General features: G+C 42.8%; 1 protein-coding gene across 9 annotated transcripts in view; it reads left to right on the top strand.

Moving 5' to 3' along the window:
- The window catches only part of MSI2 (musashi RNA binding protein 2), a 575,344-nt gene that overhangs the window by 409,124 nt on the left and 149,010 nt on the right, over positions 1-17,210 (top strand). For all 9 annotated transcript variants that reach the window (XM_075590055.1, XM_075590053.1, XM_075590052.1 and 6 more), the window contains one exon: positions 11,046-11,160. In XM_075590055.1, coding sequence (XP_075446170.1) covers positions 11,046-11,160 — 115 coding nt within the window. The remainder of the gene's footprint in view (positions 1-11,045; positions 11,161-17,210) is intronic.

The raw sequence follows: 17,210 nt of genomic DNA on the forward strand, positions 1-17,210 counted from the left end.
CGCTGGATCACGTGACATTGCATTGCCATGACAACGGAGCTGAGACAGGGGGCGCAGGGGGAAAAGATTGCGCACTCCTGGGTTATATTTCAGGTATAATATGCAAACCACGTAAATGTGTAAACACAATGGCTTTATAGTGAAACGCTAGGTTTCAACTTACAGGCGACACATGGCATAGAATGTAAATAAGAATATATTTTTATAAAGTTATTATTGCAGATGGATCACATAAAAATTACAACATATTGCCATATAAAACCGAATAACACCGTTTCCTGAGGATTCTGATAATGTTGGCTCCAGTTTTAGGAATAGTTCTTTTGAAAAACCTTGAACATCACATGCCTCTACGTACTGAAAATGTGTAGGACATCACTAGTTCATGATGGATTTCTAGACTGATAGCTATGGTTGTGGTTATGGTGTCTCGTAGGTAACCGAACCTGAGTTGTACTGGTTTGGTATGCTATTTAGTGAAACAAGCTTAATTTGTCTTTGAGTTGTTGATTGACATTGCAATGGTTTTATCTGTTCTGCATGCGTTAACCTCAATACATTGCAAACGCATTGAGACACATGGCACTGAAATGTACCCTTTCCATAAAATCACATTTGAGGTGGCAAGTGCATCAAGGGTGTGAGGGGTAGTCTTAAAGAATTACATTTAAACAAGTGTATTGCTGAGATGAGATTTTGGGTGTGACTTGTAGATGGAAGGGTCGTGGATTGGGGAATACTGGTTAAGAGGGAGTTCCACAGGTAGGGAGCCAAAAGTGGGAGAAGTTTCAGATTGTAGAGTGCTGCATTGACAAATGGAGCAGAGACGGACTTCAGCAGATCCTAGGACAAGAACGGGTTTAGAGAAAGATTAGAGCTGGTAGAAGAATGTGGAGCCTTGAAAGAGATTAGTAGAATATTATAGTTAATGTTAACCTCAACCATAAAACATTAAAGTTAATTTTACATAAAAGAAACATTTATCTGTGTGGACACATTTAAATAAGGTAATTTACTACTGTGCAATAACTTTGCTTTTGAATTTAAATTGAGGTACTGTACACTGTGACGTTTTGGTCTCAATTTCTGCAAATAGCAATCCTTTCCTGTTTTTCTTGAGTTGCTGCCTTCTTCACGGACAAAGTTGTCCAACATCTTATTGTGTACATGGTGCATCTGTGATGTGATGCAGTGAGATGATTACCAGTTCTTGTATTTTAATTGGAAGAAAGGGGATTGCTTTATAAAAAAAAGAGCAAATATCCACTGTAACAAATTTCTTTTGTAAACTTGTTGATCTTGACCCGTTTACCGGATTGAATCATTTTCTACAGGTCCATTTGTGGCCCTTCTAAAATAGAGGAATTTAGTTGGTCTCTTCCACCATTACTGCTTTAAGCACAGTTAATCGTGTCCTTTTTCTAGAGCAGGGAATACATACTGTATTTACCTCAAAGGGCTATTAAATAGATTGGTATCAGACTAAAGTTCCAAAGTCCATCCAACATTCATCTCCAGTAAATGTCCTTTAAATAAAAATGCTTTCTTAAGGTACTTGTTACACAGGCTTATGCATAAGAGTAGGTACAGTATGGCCTTACAAGTCGCTGTAAAGAAAAGATCCTGGTTAATTCAACTTGCAGGCAATCTACTGTGCTATGAGTCTTCTTTTGATTCTTCAGGTATCGGGAAATAAGCCAGAGCAGCGAAACACACGAAGGAAAGTGATTTGTTACACAGAGAAGGGTGACGTAGGGAGAGTGATGGATAATGACATTATGACAATGTATTGTGCTAGAATCTCTACTTGGCTGGTCACAGTGATTTTGGATAGAACACATATATTGCAATATGAAGATTTTAGTTAACACCTTGGCTAAAAAAAGAGCTAATGCTTTGCTGGTCACGTTTGCTCTGAATGAGGTTTATGTGTTTCATGGTGTACTCTGCCTTTTTCTTTTTGTCGGCATTATTTAAAGTTAGTAACCTTTTTAACAGAATTGGGACCTGAGAGTCCCCCAGAGTTGAACTGTGATAACCTTAACTCCTGGAGACGCCCGGTTTTGTAGATATTTAGCTTTTTATGTGCTGACAATATGAAAGTAAAACCAAAGATGGCTGCCCAGGCCGTCAAATAGGAGGCTGCAAGTGAGACTTGTTCAGCAGCCATAGGGACCAGAAATGGTGGCATAAAGATATCTCAGGAACGGAGGGTGGGGTGGATCCCTGGAGATGCAAACAGCACTAAGTTCCAGGAGACCCCCCAGTTCCAATTGGTTAAAAAAAGAAATCAATTAAAGGGCTTCTTGCTTTAATGGTGACTTTCCCCCCTATTTCAGTCGATGTAGGTGTAAGTTGGCGCAAAAGCTAATGAGTTCCATGCAGATATTACCCTCTTCTTCATCTTTAACCTTAAGAAGGCTTTCTTTTTCTAAAGGTATTATTGGGCCCTCCAGCAATGAGAGGGTTAAGTAACCTCTCCCAATCTATGCTTTTAGCGACCCTCGTTCCCTGCCAGACTGCACTTACTTAGTGGTGGTTGAGCAGAGCTTGCGATAGGAGACCAGTATGCCACACACTGTCTTTTTTGCATGCCGTTTCAGCCTCTGAATTTCTTTTCTCCGTTGACATGTGTCGTCTGTTTATAAATGTTTTGTGTCTGGTCTCGTATGCTGTGAAAATTCTAAACGCCGCTCGTCTTTCTGATATCAGCAGTCGCCTGTTATGTGGTTGCAGAAGCTAATTACTGGGTGACTGTGTCTGACAGCGCTAATCCAAACTGCATTTTCTTGTTAATTGTTGATCCAGCCAGAAGAGATTGTATTATTATCATCCTGAGTGTGTGTAATGAAAGGATGGGAGAAGTAGGACAAATGGCTTTGGGATATTTAGAATGATGATGTGTAGACCCTGGGGTTTCTGCATGCGCTTATGTACACTCCTGCACTCCTCTGCGAACAAATGTGTTGCTTGTTCACATGTTAACACCTTCATAGCTGTCAAGTCTTTGTAGCACCCAAAGAATGTACAGGGTATGCTACTGACCGCAACCGAAGATAAATATGTGAATATAGCATGTGGTAAAGGCCTACTTTTAACATGCTGTGTGCTCCTGCATAGCCTAAATCTACAAATCTATATACTGTAAGCATGCACTAAGACACGTCAGGGCATGCGATTATGGGAGAATAATTGTGCAGCTCAAGTGTGTTGTTACTTAGGCATGAGGCTCTTAAAAAGTGCAATTATTCTCCCATAATGATACATCCCTGAAGTGTCTTATTGTACTTACAACATACTGTATTGAGAAACTAGTGGGACTTTATTGGAAAGAAATAGTGCTAAAATGAAACAAGGATGCAGTGCTAATACAGGCAGTCCTCGTTTTACAACGCTTCGCTTTACAACGAATGGCTTATCCAACGCTATGCAATGCATACCTATGTTCATTTTTACAACGCCAAAATGGCTTATCCAACGCTCTTAAGACGCTTTGCAACGTTGTGTATGTGTGTGTATATATATATACACATTCACATAAACAACATTGCAAAGCGTCGTAAGAGCGTATATATATATATATATATATATATATATATAATATTATACTATATAATATATTATACTATATAATATATTATTTATTATGTTATATTATATATATAATACAGTATATACACTATATAATTTATGTGTGTGCTGCATATCTTATTGCCGGCATAAAATATTTGGTGTATTTTAGTGTTAAAAATGCCTTCAGGAACGGAACCTTTCATTTAAACAGTGTTCCTATGGGAAAACGTGTTTCGCTTTACAACGCCTTTTTGAGTAACGCATTGTGTCGGATAACCGAGGACTGCCTGTACTGTATTTATTTGACATTAATAAAGTAGTCTTTAAAGTACAGATGTAGCTTGGTATGGACCACTAGTTTCTTAGCTGTTGGTAGTGACTGGCAAGTAGTACTAAACGGTTTGTAACGGTATTAGACAGATCTGTGTTGTTTTATTAAGTGCTAGTTCGTATCGGTGCAATATTTTGTGTGCAGTATCTTTTTTTAATTTTTTTTCCCGAAGAGGTAGCTTTAAATCACATCCGTACCCGTTTGACCTTGTGATGCCATTGAAGGAAAAAGGTACCACCCATACTTCTAAACAAATCTTAAATTGTTTTTAGTTTATCAATTGAAAACCACAATGTGTTCTACTTGACACATTTAAAGATAGTGCCCTGTAAGAGGCTTTGTTCATGCTAGATTCTATGGCTTCTCTGCCTTTGTTAGCCAACATGGGAAAGCAAAAAATAAGAATTATCTTGGGACTTTTGTTAAGACTGTTCTCAGATTTCTAAGTAATAGGTTGAGAAATATGTTCCATCCACTAGATTTAGAGGACGGAGTGGGAGATTTGAACAGCCTTGGATATTTCAGGGTGGAATTTGTTGGCAGTTTAAGGCGTTCATGCCCCACAGGAATAGGTCTTTGTCGGCCAATAATAAACTGTACAGGTTTCCTCCAACATAAAAGTGCTTGAACTGCTAGTGTGCAAACAGGAATGTCACATGAAGCATTTCAGAGGACCGACACCTAAATTGTATCTATGTATGGATTAGTGTTGTACCGGATAGTGAGATTTGAAAAAAAATGGGTAGCGGGTACCCGGCCAAAATCAATAGTTTTACCCGGCCGGGTACCCGGTTTTTCACTTACGTGCAGGGTGGCGGCAACATCTAGGAACAGCAGCAGCGGTCCTGTGGCGGCGGCAGCATCGGAAGTGTCTTCAGCCGGCGTGGAACAGCAGAAATCCATTCCACAGCACCCCAGCAGGTAAGCAGTGTGTGTGTGTGAGCCGCCGGGGAACCACGTGACCGGAGCAGGAGACGGAGCGTTCCTATTGGACAGGCGGCTATCCAATAGGAAGGCTCAGTCTCCTGCTCCGGTCACATGGTTCCCCGACGGCACACACACACACACACACACACACACCTTACCTGCTGCTGTGCTGTGTAATGGATTCCTGCTGTCCCACGCCGGCTGAAGACACTTCCGATGCTCCCACAGGTAAGTGATGTGATTATTTTCAGCTACCCTGACATTACCCGACGCCGGGCCCACTTCTCAGTTGCCGGGTCCGGGTAACTGGAAATGTATCATGTAACGCCAGGTGCCAGGTAATTCCGGGTACTCGGTACACCACTAGTATGTATATCTTTATTTACATAGCGCCCACGTGTACTCAACGCTTTAAGACCATACAATACAGGGAATTATAATACAATAAGCTCAACAAAGTCAGACAATAGGATAGGAAATCCCTGCCGCGGAGAGCTTACAATCTAAAATGATGGCCCCACAAGACACCCTTGGTTATATATATATTATCTTCATGCTTTTCATATACTCTATCTGGACCCGGATGAAGCAATCGGCTGCTCCTGTGTAGATTTGATGAACGCCCTGCTACAAACTACTTTCATGTTTTTAACTTTTTTGGGAGGGGAGGAAGGTTTGCGGTCTTCATTTTCCTTCCTGCCTAAGGATGTCTGACAGACGGGAACAAGATGACAAAGATTGTGAAATATGGAGGGGTTTTTGAGAAATGTATCAAAGGAAATATTTCACACGTCCAGATGTGTCGCCGTATAAAATAAAATGGCATCTGGCGCGTGCTTCCTTTTGTGCTTTGGGGTTTCATGCCTGAACAGTGGAAAGCGAAGGGTAGGTGTGTTTGTTTTAAATCATCCCATTACAGCGAGTTAACCTCTGCTACCTAAATGAAAATTGTATAAACCTGAGATTTCCTTTGATGCGGTTGCTTAGGAACAGGCAGCATGTATCCATAAGACAATGAATGGGCTGTCACTGATAGGGGTATTAGTTAGCCACACATTGCTACATCCGTTATTTTTTTCCCCCTTGTGTAACTGATCAGTGGCCATTGTGCAGAGCTCTCCCACATACGATCTCACAAGCCGAGTTCAGTTTATTCAAGACCTCATTTGAAGTTCAGTTATAGTACATTTCTGGGATCCCTCCCATAGATAGATGCTGTAATAAAAGGAAATGATGAGACTCGAGCTATCAAGATTCTATTTTTCACTAGTTCATGAATTTAAACATTCCCTATTGCCTTTGTGTCTGTGTGTCTTAATAATAGAAAAATCCCCTTTTGTGTGATTTTGCTATCCTGTTTTTTTGTTAATGTGTCTGTGTATATACAGTATGTATAGATATAGTTATATATATATATATATATTTTTTTAACTCAAATCATTTCCGAATATGTTGTTGTATTTCTGAACCTTTACACTGCTTTCAAAGTGTGAAGCTTGATTGGTGTTTTTGAAACTATCCCCCTGGAGTTAGATGCTGTAAATACAGTACAATAACTTACAAGATTTCACTTGGACTCTTGCAACTAAACTCCCTTTGCTACCTCTAAATAAAATAATACAGTACAATGAAAAGTAGAGCAAAGATTCTGTTCTGTTCTTTCTTGTGCTTAGGTTATTATTTCAGAAGACGCTATCAATAGGGATGACTCGCTAATACTCACTAGTGAGTAATTGCCTCGTGTAGACAATGAGTCCCTGACATTGTGAACATTTTCTTTATTCCTCTGCGCTTCCCTATATAATTGTATGTAAAAAAATAAATTCCCATGCTCCCCTGGGAAAATTAACTGTTTAAGGCAGAGTAGCATGGAAATGTCACTTTAACCATTTTAGTACTGGAAGCCGTCCCTTATACACAGATTGTAAGGGTGAAACGAAGCTGAACCATGCTGGCTCCTGGGAATCCAGTAAGTGAGAGTTCCCATATTATATTATACTTCCACTCTCTATTAGTCAAAAACAGACATTTCTCTGAGAAGCGTTTGCTCTCAATGTGTTGTTGTTTTTTCAAAGGGTCGTTTTCAGGTGTTTAAACATGAAATTATTTAAAACGGCATGTCCCAATGTAGACGATTTACCAAAAAGAGAAGTAGAGTTTGTGTACATATTGTTTAAGGTGCTGTCCTGTCTGTAAGTACATCAGCGTGTGCTGCATCTTGTACTTCACAAGAAGTGTCATTGCTATAGTATGTTTACTTCGCCATATGGTCTCCTGTGCTGCACTTGCAGGATGGAACTGCTTCTCAAAGTACATGATTAAAGGTTGCAACCCTTTTTATTTTTAAGTGTACATACAGTACATTTAGGCCAAAATCAACTAAAAACAACTGTGCACATTGGGACAAAATTGTGTATTGTAAGCAGTTGTATAATGGAAGTAGATCGTGGGAAGACCAGGCTAAAGCTCTCCCGCATTCAAATATAAACGGTTCTCTCCTTGCTGCTTGTTTGCAGGAGTACTCGAATCACGTCAGTACTCGAATCACCTCCCGAGGGTGGTCTCCAAACAAAAGAAGAAAAAAAGTGAAAGCAAACGGCGCCCTAGGGATCAGTATGAAAATATCTTGTATTCAATAGAATTATAAAAATATAGAAGTACAAACATGAAAAGCAAATGACAGTTTACGATAAAAAATACAATCGGTCTGCCGCACACTGAACTTGGGAAGGATAGCCTCACATGCTTCTACGCGTTTCGCACTCGCGTGCTTCACCTCCGATTGAGCACGCAAGTGCGAAACGCTTGGAGATCACGTGAGGTTACGCAATGAATATCGGTCGAAGCATTGGCAGTCGGGAAAGGTTCCATCTCTTGCTGCCAGGCTAATTCCAGAAACGAACATCACTTGTTCCGTCAGCAATCCTCCCCAAGTTCCTTGTGTGGCAGGCTGGCTGATTGCATTTATTATTGCAAGTTGTCATTTGCTTTTCATGTTTGTACTTATATATTTTATAATTCTATTGAATACAATAGATTTTCCATATTGATCCATATTGCACCGTGTTCTTTCACTTTTTCTTTCACTGTTTCTTTCTGTATCATGGAAGTATTTAGCATAGATTTGAAGATGTGATGAGAAAGAGATGTACTGTAAGATGCCTACCTTAAGCTAGAACTCGGATCAGACCAGTGGCGTAAGTGAATGTATTCCGTAGATTCAGGAGAACATGTTGCCTCTATTTAAGTTGGCTCGGAAAAAATAAAATATACTGTGCCAACGCATTTAGGAATAATATCCCCTATTACCTCAATGTATTATGTTACCTCTTTATATTCTTCGATCTGTTAGAAGGAAATTAAATATACTGCACACATAAATATAGATGAAATATAAAGTATAGATTACTCGCCATTTATTTTTAAGTTGGACGTTGTTTCCGCACCTCATCTCTCCTCATCATCTCTCCTCTTCACTCCTCATCATTTCTCCCCCTCCTCATCATCCTTCCTCCAGCTCCCTCCCCCTCCTCCAACTCTCCCCCTCTTTCTCCATGTCTACCTATGGGACATGGTGGTGATAGAGGAAGGTGGGGGAGATGATTATACATGGTGGTGGGCAGCCAGCGTTAAGCAGAGGAGTTAGGAGTTGCATGGAGGCAGAACAGGACAGTCGGGGAGGAACGCACTGTAGCAACATAGACACTGGATGAAAGACTTCTGGGTCAGATCGCTGGGGTGCACTGCTCCCCGACTGTCCTATTCTGCCTCTGTGCAACCCCTAACTCCTCTGCCGGCTGCTCCTCTGCTTCACTCTGGCAGCCCGTCGCCGCATACCATCATCTCCCCTCGCCTGCCTCTATCTGGAAGAGAGAGAGATGGTCAGCAGAGCAGCCGACAGTGGGGGCCGGGGGGGATGAGAGCTGGCCCCCGTGCTTTGCATAGGCTATAGCTACGCCCCTGGATCAGATGTATATAGTCTAGAAATTTGGTAAAGCAAATGTACAGCAAAGAGAACAGAATGTTATTATCCAACTTGGGGTGACTGTTAGAATTTTGCTAGAGATGTACAAAGCTGCTCTTGCAGAGTCTTGTAGGATTAGTGCAGGTCTAGAGTGAACCAGGAGTGCACAGAAACGGAGTTCCAGCTCCTATATTAGCAGTTGGAACTGAGTGCAGGCAGTTTCATATTGGCCTTAGGTGGTTTACTCATGGAGAAAACTTAGGGGACAAGACAGTATGTCTTGCCCTTTTCAGTTTTACTTATTGGTGATTGTATCGCAATCTAAATACTGTATATACACACACTGATCATTCTATAACCTGTGAGTTTTAAGTTCCAATTCACTAAAGTACAATGTAGTGTATTCACTAAAGTACAATATCCATTGTCGCTCTTAGGAGAGAATCTGAGATGTTTCTGTGATTTAACAGTGAGAGTTCATGTTTGTATTTATGTAATGTGTATACGTGTATCTGTGGGTATGTAGGAGGTAATTAGGTATGAGTGCATGTTTGTGTCTGTGTTTCTTTATCTTTAGATGTGTGTGTCTGATATGTTAGTTTATATTAGTGTTGTACTGAGTCCTGAGAATTACCGGGTATATGAGCCAATTTGCAGGCCGGGTACCCACTGGGTTACTTTAGCCTATCTGCAGCCGGCAGCAGAGGGCGAGGAGGACTGTGGCGACATCGTTGGAGCAGCAGCAGACGTCCTGGTGGCGGTGACAGCAGCAGAAGTCCGCATTCAGCCGGCGGGAGCAGCACACAGCTGATGCTGGTGGGAGCTGGGGGACCATGTGACCTGAGAAGGAGCGTTCCTATTGGACAGCTGGGGACGAGCTGGCTGTCCAATAGGAATGCTCCTCAGGTCACATGTTTCCTTGGCTCCCAGCAGCATCAACTGTGTGCTGTGTTCAGCTGCTCCCGCCGGTTGAATGTGGACTTCTGCTGCTGTCACCACCACAAGGACGTCTGCTGCTGCTCCAACGATGTCGCCGCAGTTGTCCTCACCCTCCGCAGCGGTCTCTCACCCTCACCCTCCGTCGCCGGCTGCAGCTAAGTGTGGGAGTCTTTTTCAGCTGCTCTCAAATTATCTGGTGCCGGTTCCGACCTGGTGACGATCCCAGCACCCTGCTGCCGGGTCCGAGTAAGTTCCGGGTAGCTGAAAAAGCACCGGGTAATTTCCGGGTACTTGGTACATCACTAGTATATATGTTCACTTGTGTCGGTAAGAATATAGTAATGATCACGGCTTGACAAAATGTCTTGGATGAGTGGACAAATTAGGGGAAGTAGGAATTTAGCTTGTTTTAATTTTTAATGAAGCCTGACAAATCCCTCAGCCTGGTGGGGGCAGAGCATTTAAAAATGTGCCAACATGCACAGCAGGTACATACTGTACAACATGGATAGTACAGCTGTCAGTCAACATAGCGCCTTTCAAAGTCAGGTTCCACAATACCTTGCGTCTGCCGAGAGTTCCTGCACATTTTTCTTTTTTTAAGAATTTAGCACTGGATTAGTGTGCTCATTGTACAGGATCAGAATGGATTGGATTATCAGTGCTGGTCCTTGGTAAAATGGGTGCGGCAGTAATTTTAGTCCAGTGGGTTACCAAGGCAACCATATTCTGACTTCAGTTTTTTGTTACATATAGAGTGATGTCACAGAGGGTGACATCACAGTGACTGGCAGGGCATCCAGTATAAGAAACTTAGTCAGGGAACTACTGTAGTTGTCATTGCCAGCAGCATGAAGGAAGCATGGATCTCAGCAGCCCTAATTTGTCGGTTTCATTTTGGAAACAAAAGAGGTAATTAAGGGATTTTAAATAAGTAACGTTGGTGTAATTTATAAGATTTTCGAGTTATAGGATTGACAATCTAAGGTTAAATTGCGCAATCCATGTCTTTGATTACTATCTATATTTATGTGTAAGATTAGTGCCTGTAAATGTATTGCCTATGAAATCAAATAGTAAATTGTCATGTGTCTTCGCCTTCTTCCTTTGGTAATCTGACCAGTGACAAAGACAAAGGTAATGTTAAGTATTTATCTATGAATCTGTTCTTCTAAGTGGCCTATATTTTAAAGTTCACAAGGAAGACATGCTAAATATAATGCACTTTTTTTTCTGTTGCCTGAGGTATTGTTTATTTGACATTTGAATAGAATTAATTTGCATCTTATTTTGCTTTTCTTCATGCAATAGGTTGAATGTAAGAAAGCACAGCCTAAAGAAGTGATGTTCCCTCCTGGAACGAGAGGACGAGCGAGGGGCCTTCCCTACACCATGGACGCATTCATGCTAGGGATGGGAATGCTGGGTAAGTGCCCCCAGTTTATGAACATTCAGTAGTCTTACTGCTTTTTCCTGCTTTTTTTGCATTGTCCAAGGTGGAAGCAATTCACCCGGGATTAGAACAGTGTGCAGTGGTCGAGGAGCGACGCTTTATTTGTATGTGCTCTATATTTATAAAGTTTGTCCATTGTCAGATGGAGCCATAAAAGGGTCTTGTACTGATTTATCACACATTTGAAGACAGCACTGAGACAACTAGATCACTCTGTCTCTCGATCTGTGTATAGCTATCACCTATTCTCACCTATTCTGACCATTAAGATTTATATTTTCTGGTTTTTTTTTAACATATACCGATCAGGGTTACAATTAAAACACTTTCTCGTAGACTACTGTGGCAGGATGACCATGGTTAGTGAGGAGGCAACACAGTTCTTCTAGTGAACTAATATGCTGGTGGTTTTATTTGTCCATAAACATAACAAAACTATGGGTGCTCTGTCCCTTTTAAGTAAAACAAAAAACATAAAAATCAAAACCCTATCTCTGTTAGGGAACTAACTAAACAAGGTTACGTCTATCTACCCGGCTGGCTAGCTAAACTTGACCAGACCAAAAATATTCGGTAACACCACTTGGCTCCTTACCTGTGAGCTTTATTCCCCTCAGGACAGCATAAATATGAGCAGTCTGTGTCTGTCAGCTCTCCTCTGTCCTCTGTCCTCTCTGTGTCTGAGAGAGACTGCTGCTCGAGAAGCATTTCCTCTTCCTGTTTTTAAAGCAGGTGAGCTTACTTAATTAGGTTCACCTGTGGCCTGTCTAACTAGGGGAGTTAACTCATCGCATACTGGAAAGCAGACATAGTTCAACCTCCTACTAATATATACAGAGTCTATGACTCTGACACACTACCAAGAGACAGGAAAGATGATCCTGTACATTATCCAACCCTAAATGATGACAATTCAGGTGTTTCCCAGTAAAATAGAGGTTGAAGTGCTTCGTTAATGCCCTACACCCAGCCAGTCAAAAATCTAGGGCAGTAGTTTTCAACCTATTTTTGGTTAAAGAACCGATCATTGTATTGTGAAATTCTGCTGTACCTCCAACCCTCTCAGATCAGATGCATTGTAAGGAACCCCAACCCTCTCTAATAGCGTGTCTGAGATCAGATGCATTGTAAGGAACCCCAACCCTCTCTATTAGCGCGCCTGAGATCAGATGCATTGTACGGAACCCCAACCCTCTCTAATAGCGCGTCTGAGATCAGATACATTGTAAGGAACCCCAACCCTCTCAAATAGCGTGACTGAGATCAGATGCATTGTAAGGAACCCCAACCCTCTCTAATAGCGCGTCTGAGATCAGATGCATTGTAAGGAACCCCAACCCTCTCAAATAGCGTGACTGAGATCAGATGCAGTGTAAATTCTTCTGTATTTGGTACAATTTTGGTACAACCTGAAAATTGCAGTTAACCCTTTAGGTGATGCTCACGAAACCTATGGGTTCCTAGAAAATCCCTATTGACAAACACGGATCTAGTGCATGGTAGGTTCAGGTTTCAAAGTTTAAGGAACATAAAGGCATATTTGAAAGCTGCAACCTGAACCGTACATCTTTCACAATGCACTTGCTAATAAAGGCGTCATTGCTGCACACGTCTTGCTTAGTTGTTGCTTCGACTCTCTTTTTCCTATCAGCAGAGGGAAGGAAGTGCTTCTTCTCCCATTCCTGTTAACTCTCATTACCGAATACTTTTTTAGAAAAATCATTTTTTCAGTGTGTTGAGTGGTTTGCTCTGCTATTTTCTTTTTTTTAACTGGCACAAACACTTGCTATTAATAAATGTATCTTATCCCTGCTGTGTAACCCCATACCTTTTATCGTATTATAGTGTGTTTACAAAGGGTGACTTCCGTTCTTCAAGCAGCAAATGAAAATATCACTTGTGAGCACATTTGCATGTCTGACAGGTCTGCAACCCTGATTTTCACCATTATCTCCTAACAGACAGTGCCGTCACTGCAGCAGGGGAGTCTGGGAAATTACATGCAAATGAGCACACAGTGTCACCATTTGTTCAATTTCATTTTTATATGGACCCTATAAGTTTATGCTCGCTGCATTACACCGCTTTTCAGCACAACCTGCGTTAAAGTGCATAGCCAGTAAACCTACTCATAGACAGCTTCTTTTTTTTTTTTTTAAGCCCTGCGGTGATAGTGACCACTCCAAAAAAAACGTGCCTCATGGACCACACAGGGAGCCAGGTGCTTCCTACTTGTGACAGTCCTCTCCGAAGATCAGTCCAGTCCTTGATCTATCCAGTGTGTCTTAAGCCACGAGGGCCCAGAAGATGGAGTGTTACATGGAGTCTTCATTCGAAGAATCAGGCTCCTCTTCCTCTTTCCCTCCTCGGCCAGAAGGCCAGGCAGGTGGGTCTGAGTCCACTCGGGAGCTACTCAGACAGCTCTTCTACCCTCCAGCACATAGTCTTTAGTCTCTCCGACGAGAGACAGGTGACTGATAACTGAACGTGAAAAAAAACACAAACAAAATTGATAATGCTGAGTGTTTTTGTGCTCTGTGCAAGGCAGTGCAAAAATTGCTCAAAGTAAGCCCTGACCCGGAGGCCAGGGGGGTTCAAAAAAATCTGTGTGTGCTCCAGCCAGAAGAGTGTAGCGCAGGCCTGCACAACTCGTTAAGTGAGAAGGGCCGAACTGCTCCAAGGAAAACAGATTTGGGCTGCATGGGTAAAATCATCATCATCATCATCTCTCCTCTTCATCATCTTCATATATCTCCCCCTCCACAAACACACAATACCCCCCTGCACACCACACACATCCCTCTCCCCCCTGCACCTCACATCAACTCCCCCGCACCTCACATCAACCCCCCCTGCACCACACATCAACCCCCCCTGTACCTCAAATAACACCCCACCCTGTACCTCAAATAACACCCCCCCATACCTCAAATACCCCCCCCCCCCTCTCCCCCTGTACCTCACATCATCTTGCGGCAGTAGAGCAGGCAAGACTGCAGGAACGCTCTCGCTCTAGAAAGCAGCAGGCAGGGAAGTGCCTGCTAGAGCGCGCTCCTACCCTGCAGTCCTAAGAGCGGACTCGGGGGGGAGTGGGGAGGCAGAGCGGGAGAGCGGACTCCGGAGGCGGAAGGGAGACAGGACTCGGGGGGGAGAGCGGACTCTGGCGGGGGAGGCAGAGCGGGAGAGCGAACTCCGTAGGCGGAGGGGAGAGCGGACTCGGAAGCAGGGGGAAAGCCGCTGCGGCCCGCGGGGGCCGCGTGTTGTGCAGGCCTGGTGTAGAGAATGGAGGCAGGCACATAGTCTTATGCAAAGAATATATAATGTGCCATATTGCACCATATTGCAGAGTGCATGCACTTCCCTCCATGACTGCTCCAGCCAGAAGGCCAGGGAGATGCTCAGTGTGGAAATAATAAGGGCCATGCTATCTAGTTGTGCAGGTGCATGGTACTCTTGTGATGCAGGCATCATCACAATCAAAGGTGCAGCGACCAATGTACACTACCAGGTCTACCATCCCCGGGGTGCAACAAACGAAAAAATCCCGGGCTTACTAGTTCTGCTTCCCGGCCAAGTTGACCATCGAATCAAGTGTATTTCTACAAGGTCCATCCTTGGAAAGACAGACCATACACTTGATCTTAGCCAAAAGGCAGAGAAGCGATAGCCAGACAGCTGTTTCGCACTTTTGGGTCTCATCAGTGTGAGGCTGTTTATTCTGGTTTGCCATTTGATCTGGGATAGGTTTGAACCAGACAGTAAATAAGTTATGGTGGGTAAAAAAATGACAACAACCCTCCACTGTATAGCATACAGCAAATAAAAATATCACTTGTTTGTATATTTGCATGCCCCAGAAAGGTCTGCAACCCTGCCTTTCCCCATTATCTCCTAACAGACGGTGCCTCCACTTCAGCAAGGGATTATTCAAACATAAATGTATAGAAAATAGGGTACACTGAATCCAGTGTTTATTAGAGTTAGGCTGTCATGAGATAGTTGTGCGTCTCTTCTACTCTATGCACTTTTGCCCATGGTAACAGGTGATTGCTGATTTCCTTGGAAGCATAATGCACCTTAGTGTTGTGTATATCCAGCAGAGAGATGCTATATAGACATTGGTATTCTAAGCGAATTTTATAAACCATATTTTTGTTCACCATAAAACCTCATCACTTCACAATAAGCTGCTCCTCTGTTTGAAACCGACTTATGAATACTCAGTCTGGCTATGTTTTGTGTGCAAACGCAAAAAAAATGGTCAACTAACTGGTATTTCTGCTTCAAGGATGGCCTTAAAGATTCTCTTCCCTGTAAAATGATTAACATTTTCTCCTGGGATATCCACATTTGCATTTAAATGGATGTCTTAAATAGACTGTTTTACTCTTATTCACCAAAATAGAATGATGAAGGATGCAGTATGTTCATTTCGACTAAAAATGATCCTTTATCCTGGAGAGAAATTGAGTCACACATTTATTCTTGTCTCCTAATGTAGCTTTGACAGCTCCGCAGAGGTAATTTGAAATGGCTTTTTTTTTTGTGTGTAGTTTATGTGGGGGAGGAAACGTAGCGTTAGGTCTGTTATATCCATTTAAAATGGAAAAGGTGTATTGTAGCATCACAAAATTCAGAGGGATGCTACATAAGGCCGCGTCCATGGATAGTGCTTGCGGGCTGAGGCGCGCTTCCGCTCGGCACTGAGCCCCTACAGCCGCAATGTGAGCGGCTTTAGTAGGGGCTCGCAAGCGCGCGGAAGCGTAGGTCTGAGGGAAATTTTAAATCTTCACGCTTGCCGGAGCGCAGGGCCGGTCACGTGAGCGGTTCGCCCAATGAGGGCGAACCAGCTCCGTGACGTCACTGGCCCGCCCGCCGATACGCCCCGACACGCCCCCGGAGGCCTAATGTTCAAATTTAATGTTCTCATTTATATCACGGTAAAGCTAGTTTTTGTTTCTGAAGCTTTTCTTGTTCTTAAAACGCATTTGTTGATAGTCTTGGGTGTGGTGTTTAAATGTGCAATCCATGCAATATTCTACATCTGTGGTTTTTTCAAATAAAACAGTTCTGTGGCATTAGATAATACTTACTACCTTTTTTTTATTTTAAAATTCAACTCTTTTTTTGTAACAATTTCTTTTATTGGTCATTTCTTCAAACAAAATTTTACATACATTTCTGTCTTGAGCCCAAGATAGTTGTACATCGTGACCAATGTCTTTTTCTCATTTTCCGCAGAAGGAGAAAGGGGTGAAAAAGAAAGAGGGGGAGGGGGGGGAAGAGGGGAGAAGGGAGCACTCACAGGGGAGGGGGGGCGGAGGGACTGGTAGGGGGGGGGGGGACGGGGGGGAGGGGTTGAGGCTATGTCTATTTCCCTGGCTCAAGAGTGCGGCGTATTTTCCCGCTTTGGGTCAGCCTCAGTCTATTCTTCTCTAGTTTTATCTCCCTAGCCAGGGCTCCCAGGTATTCTGGAATTGGGGTATCTTTTTCTGGAGCATGGCCGTGAGCTTCTCCATTAACATTACCTCGTTGATTCTTCTGATCACGATAGTCCTTGAGGGGGGGTTGATATGCTTCCAGGCAGCTGCAATTGAGCACCTGGCTGCTGTTAATATGGCCGTGATGAGTCTTGACATCGGGGGGGGGGTATCTTCCATAGGTTTGCCCAGCACCAGGGTCAGCGGGTCGGTCGGGAGAATAAGTCCCGTTGTGTCCTCCACCAGTGTCTGGATCATACTCCAGTACTTCTGGATTAAAATTCAACTCTTAATGCCATTTTTAATGAGTTGTAATATACTGAGGATCCTGTGATTTCTATAGCCGGGTTAACACGCTTCCCCAGCAGTGCAAGATATTTGCAACACTTCCCTGTTTGTGACAATTTGTTGCCAATATTCCCAGTTGTTTGAGCTGCAAACTGTAAGGATAGATAATGTTAACTTAGTAATATAAGGATACATTGTAACTGTTGAGTTACACTGACTGAAGGATTGATTTGAAACGAAAAGGCAGCCATTTAG

This window comes from Ascaphus truei, chromosome 3 (assembly GCF_040206685.1).
Source record: "Ascaphus truei isolate aAscTru1 chromosome 3, aAscTru1.hap1, whole genome shotgun sequence".
In the NCBI taxonomy this organism is placed as follows: domain Eukaryota; kingdom Metazoa; phylum Chordata; class Amphibia; order Anura; family Ascaphidae; genus Ascaphus; species Ascaphus truei.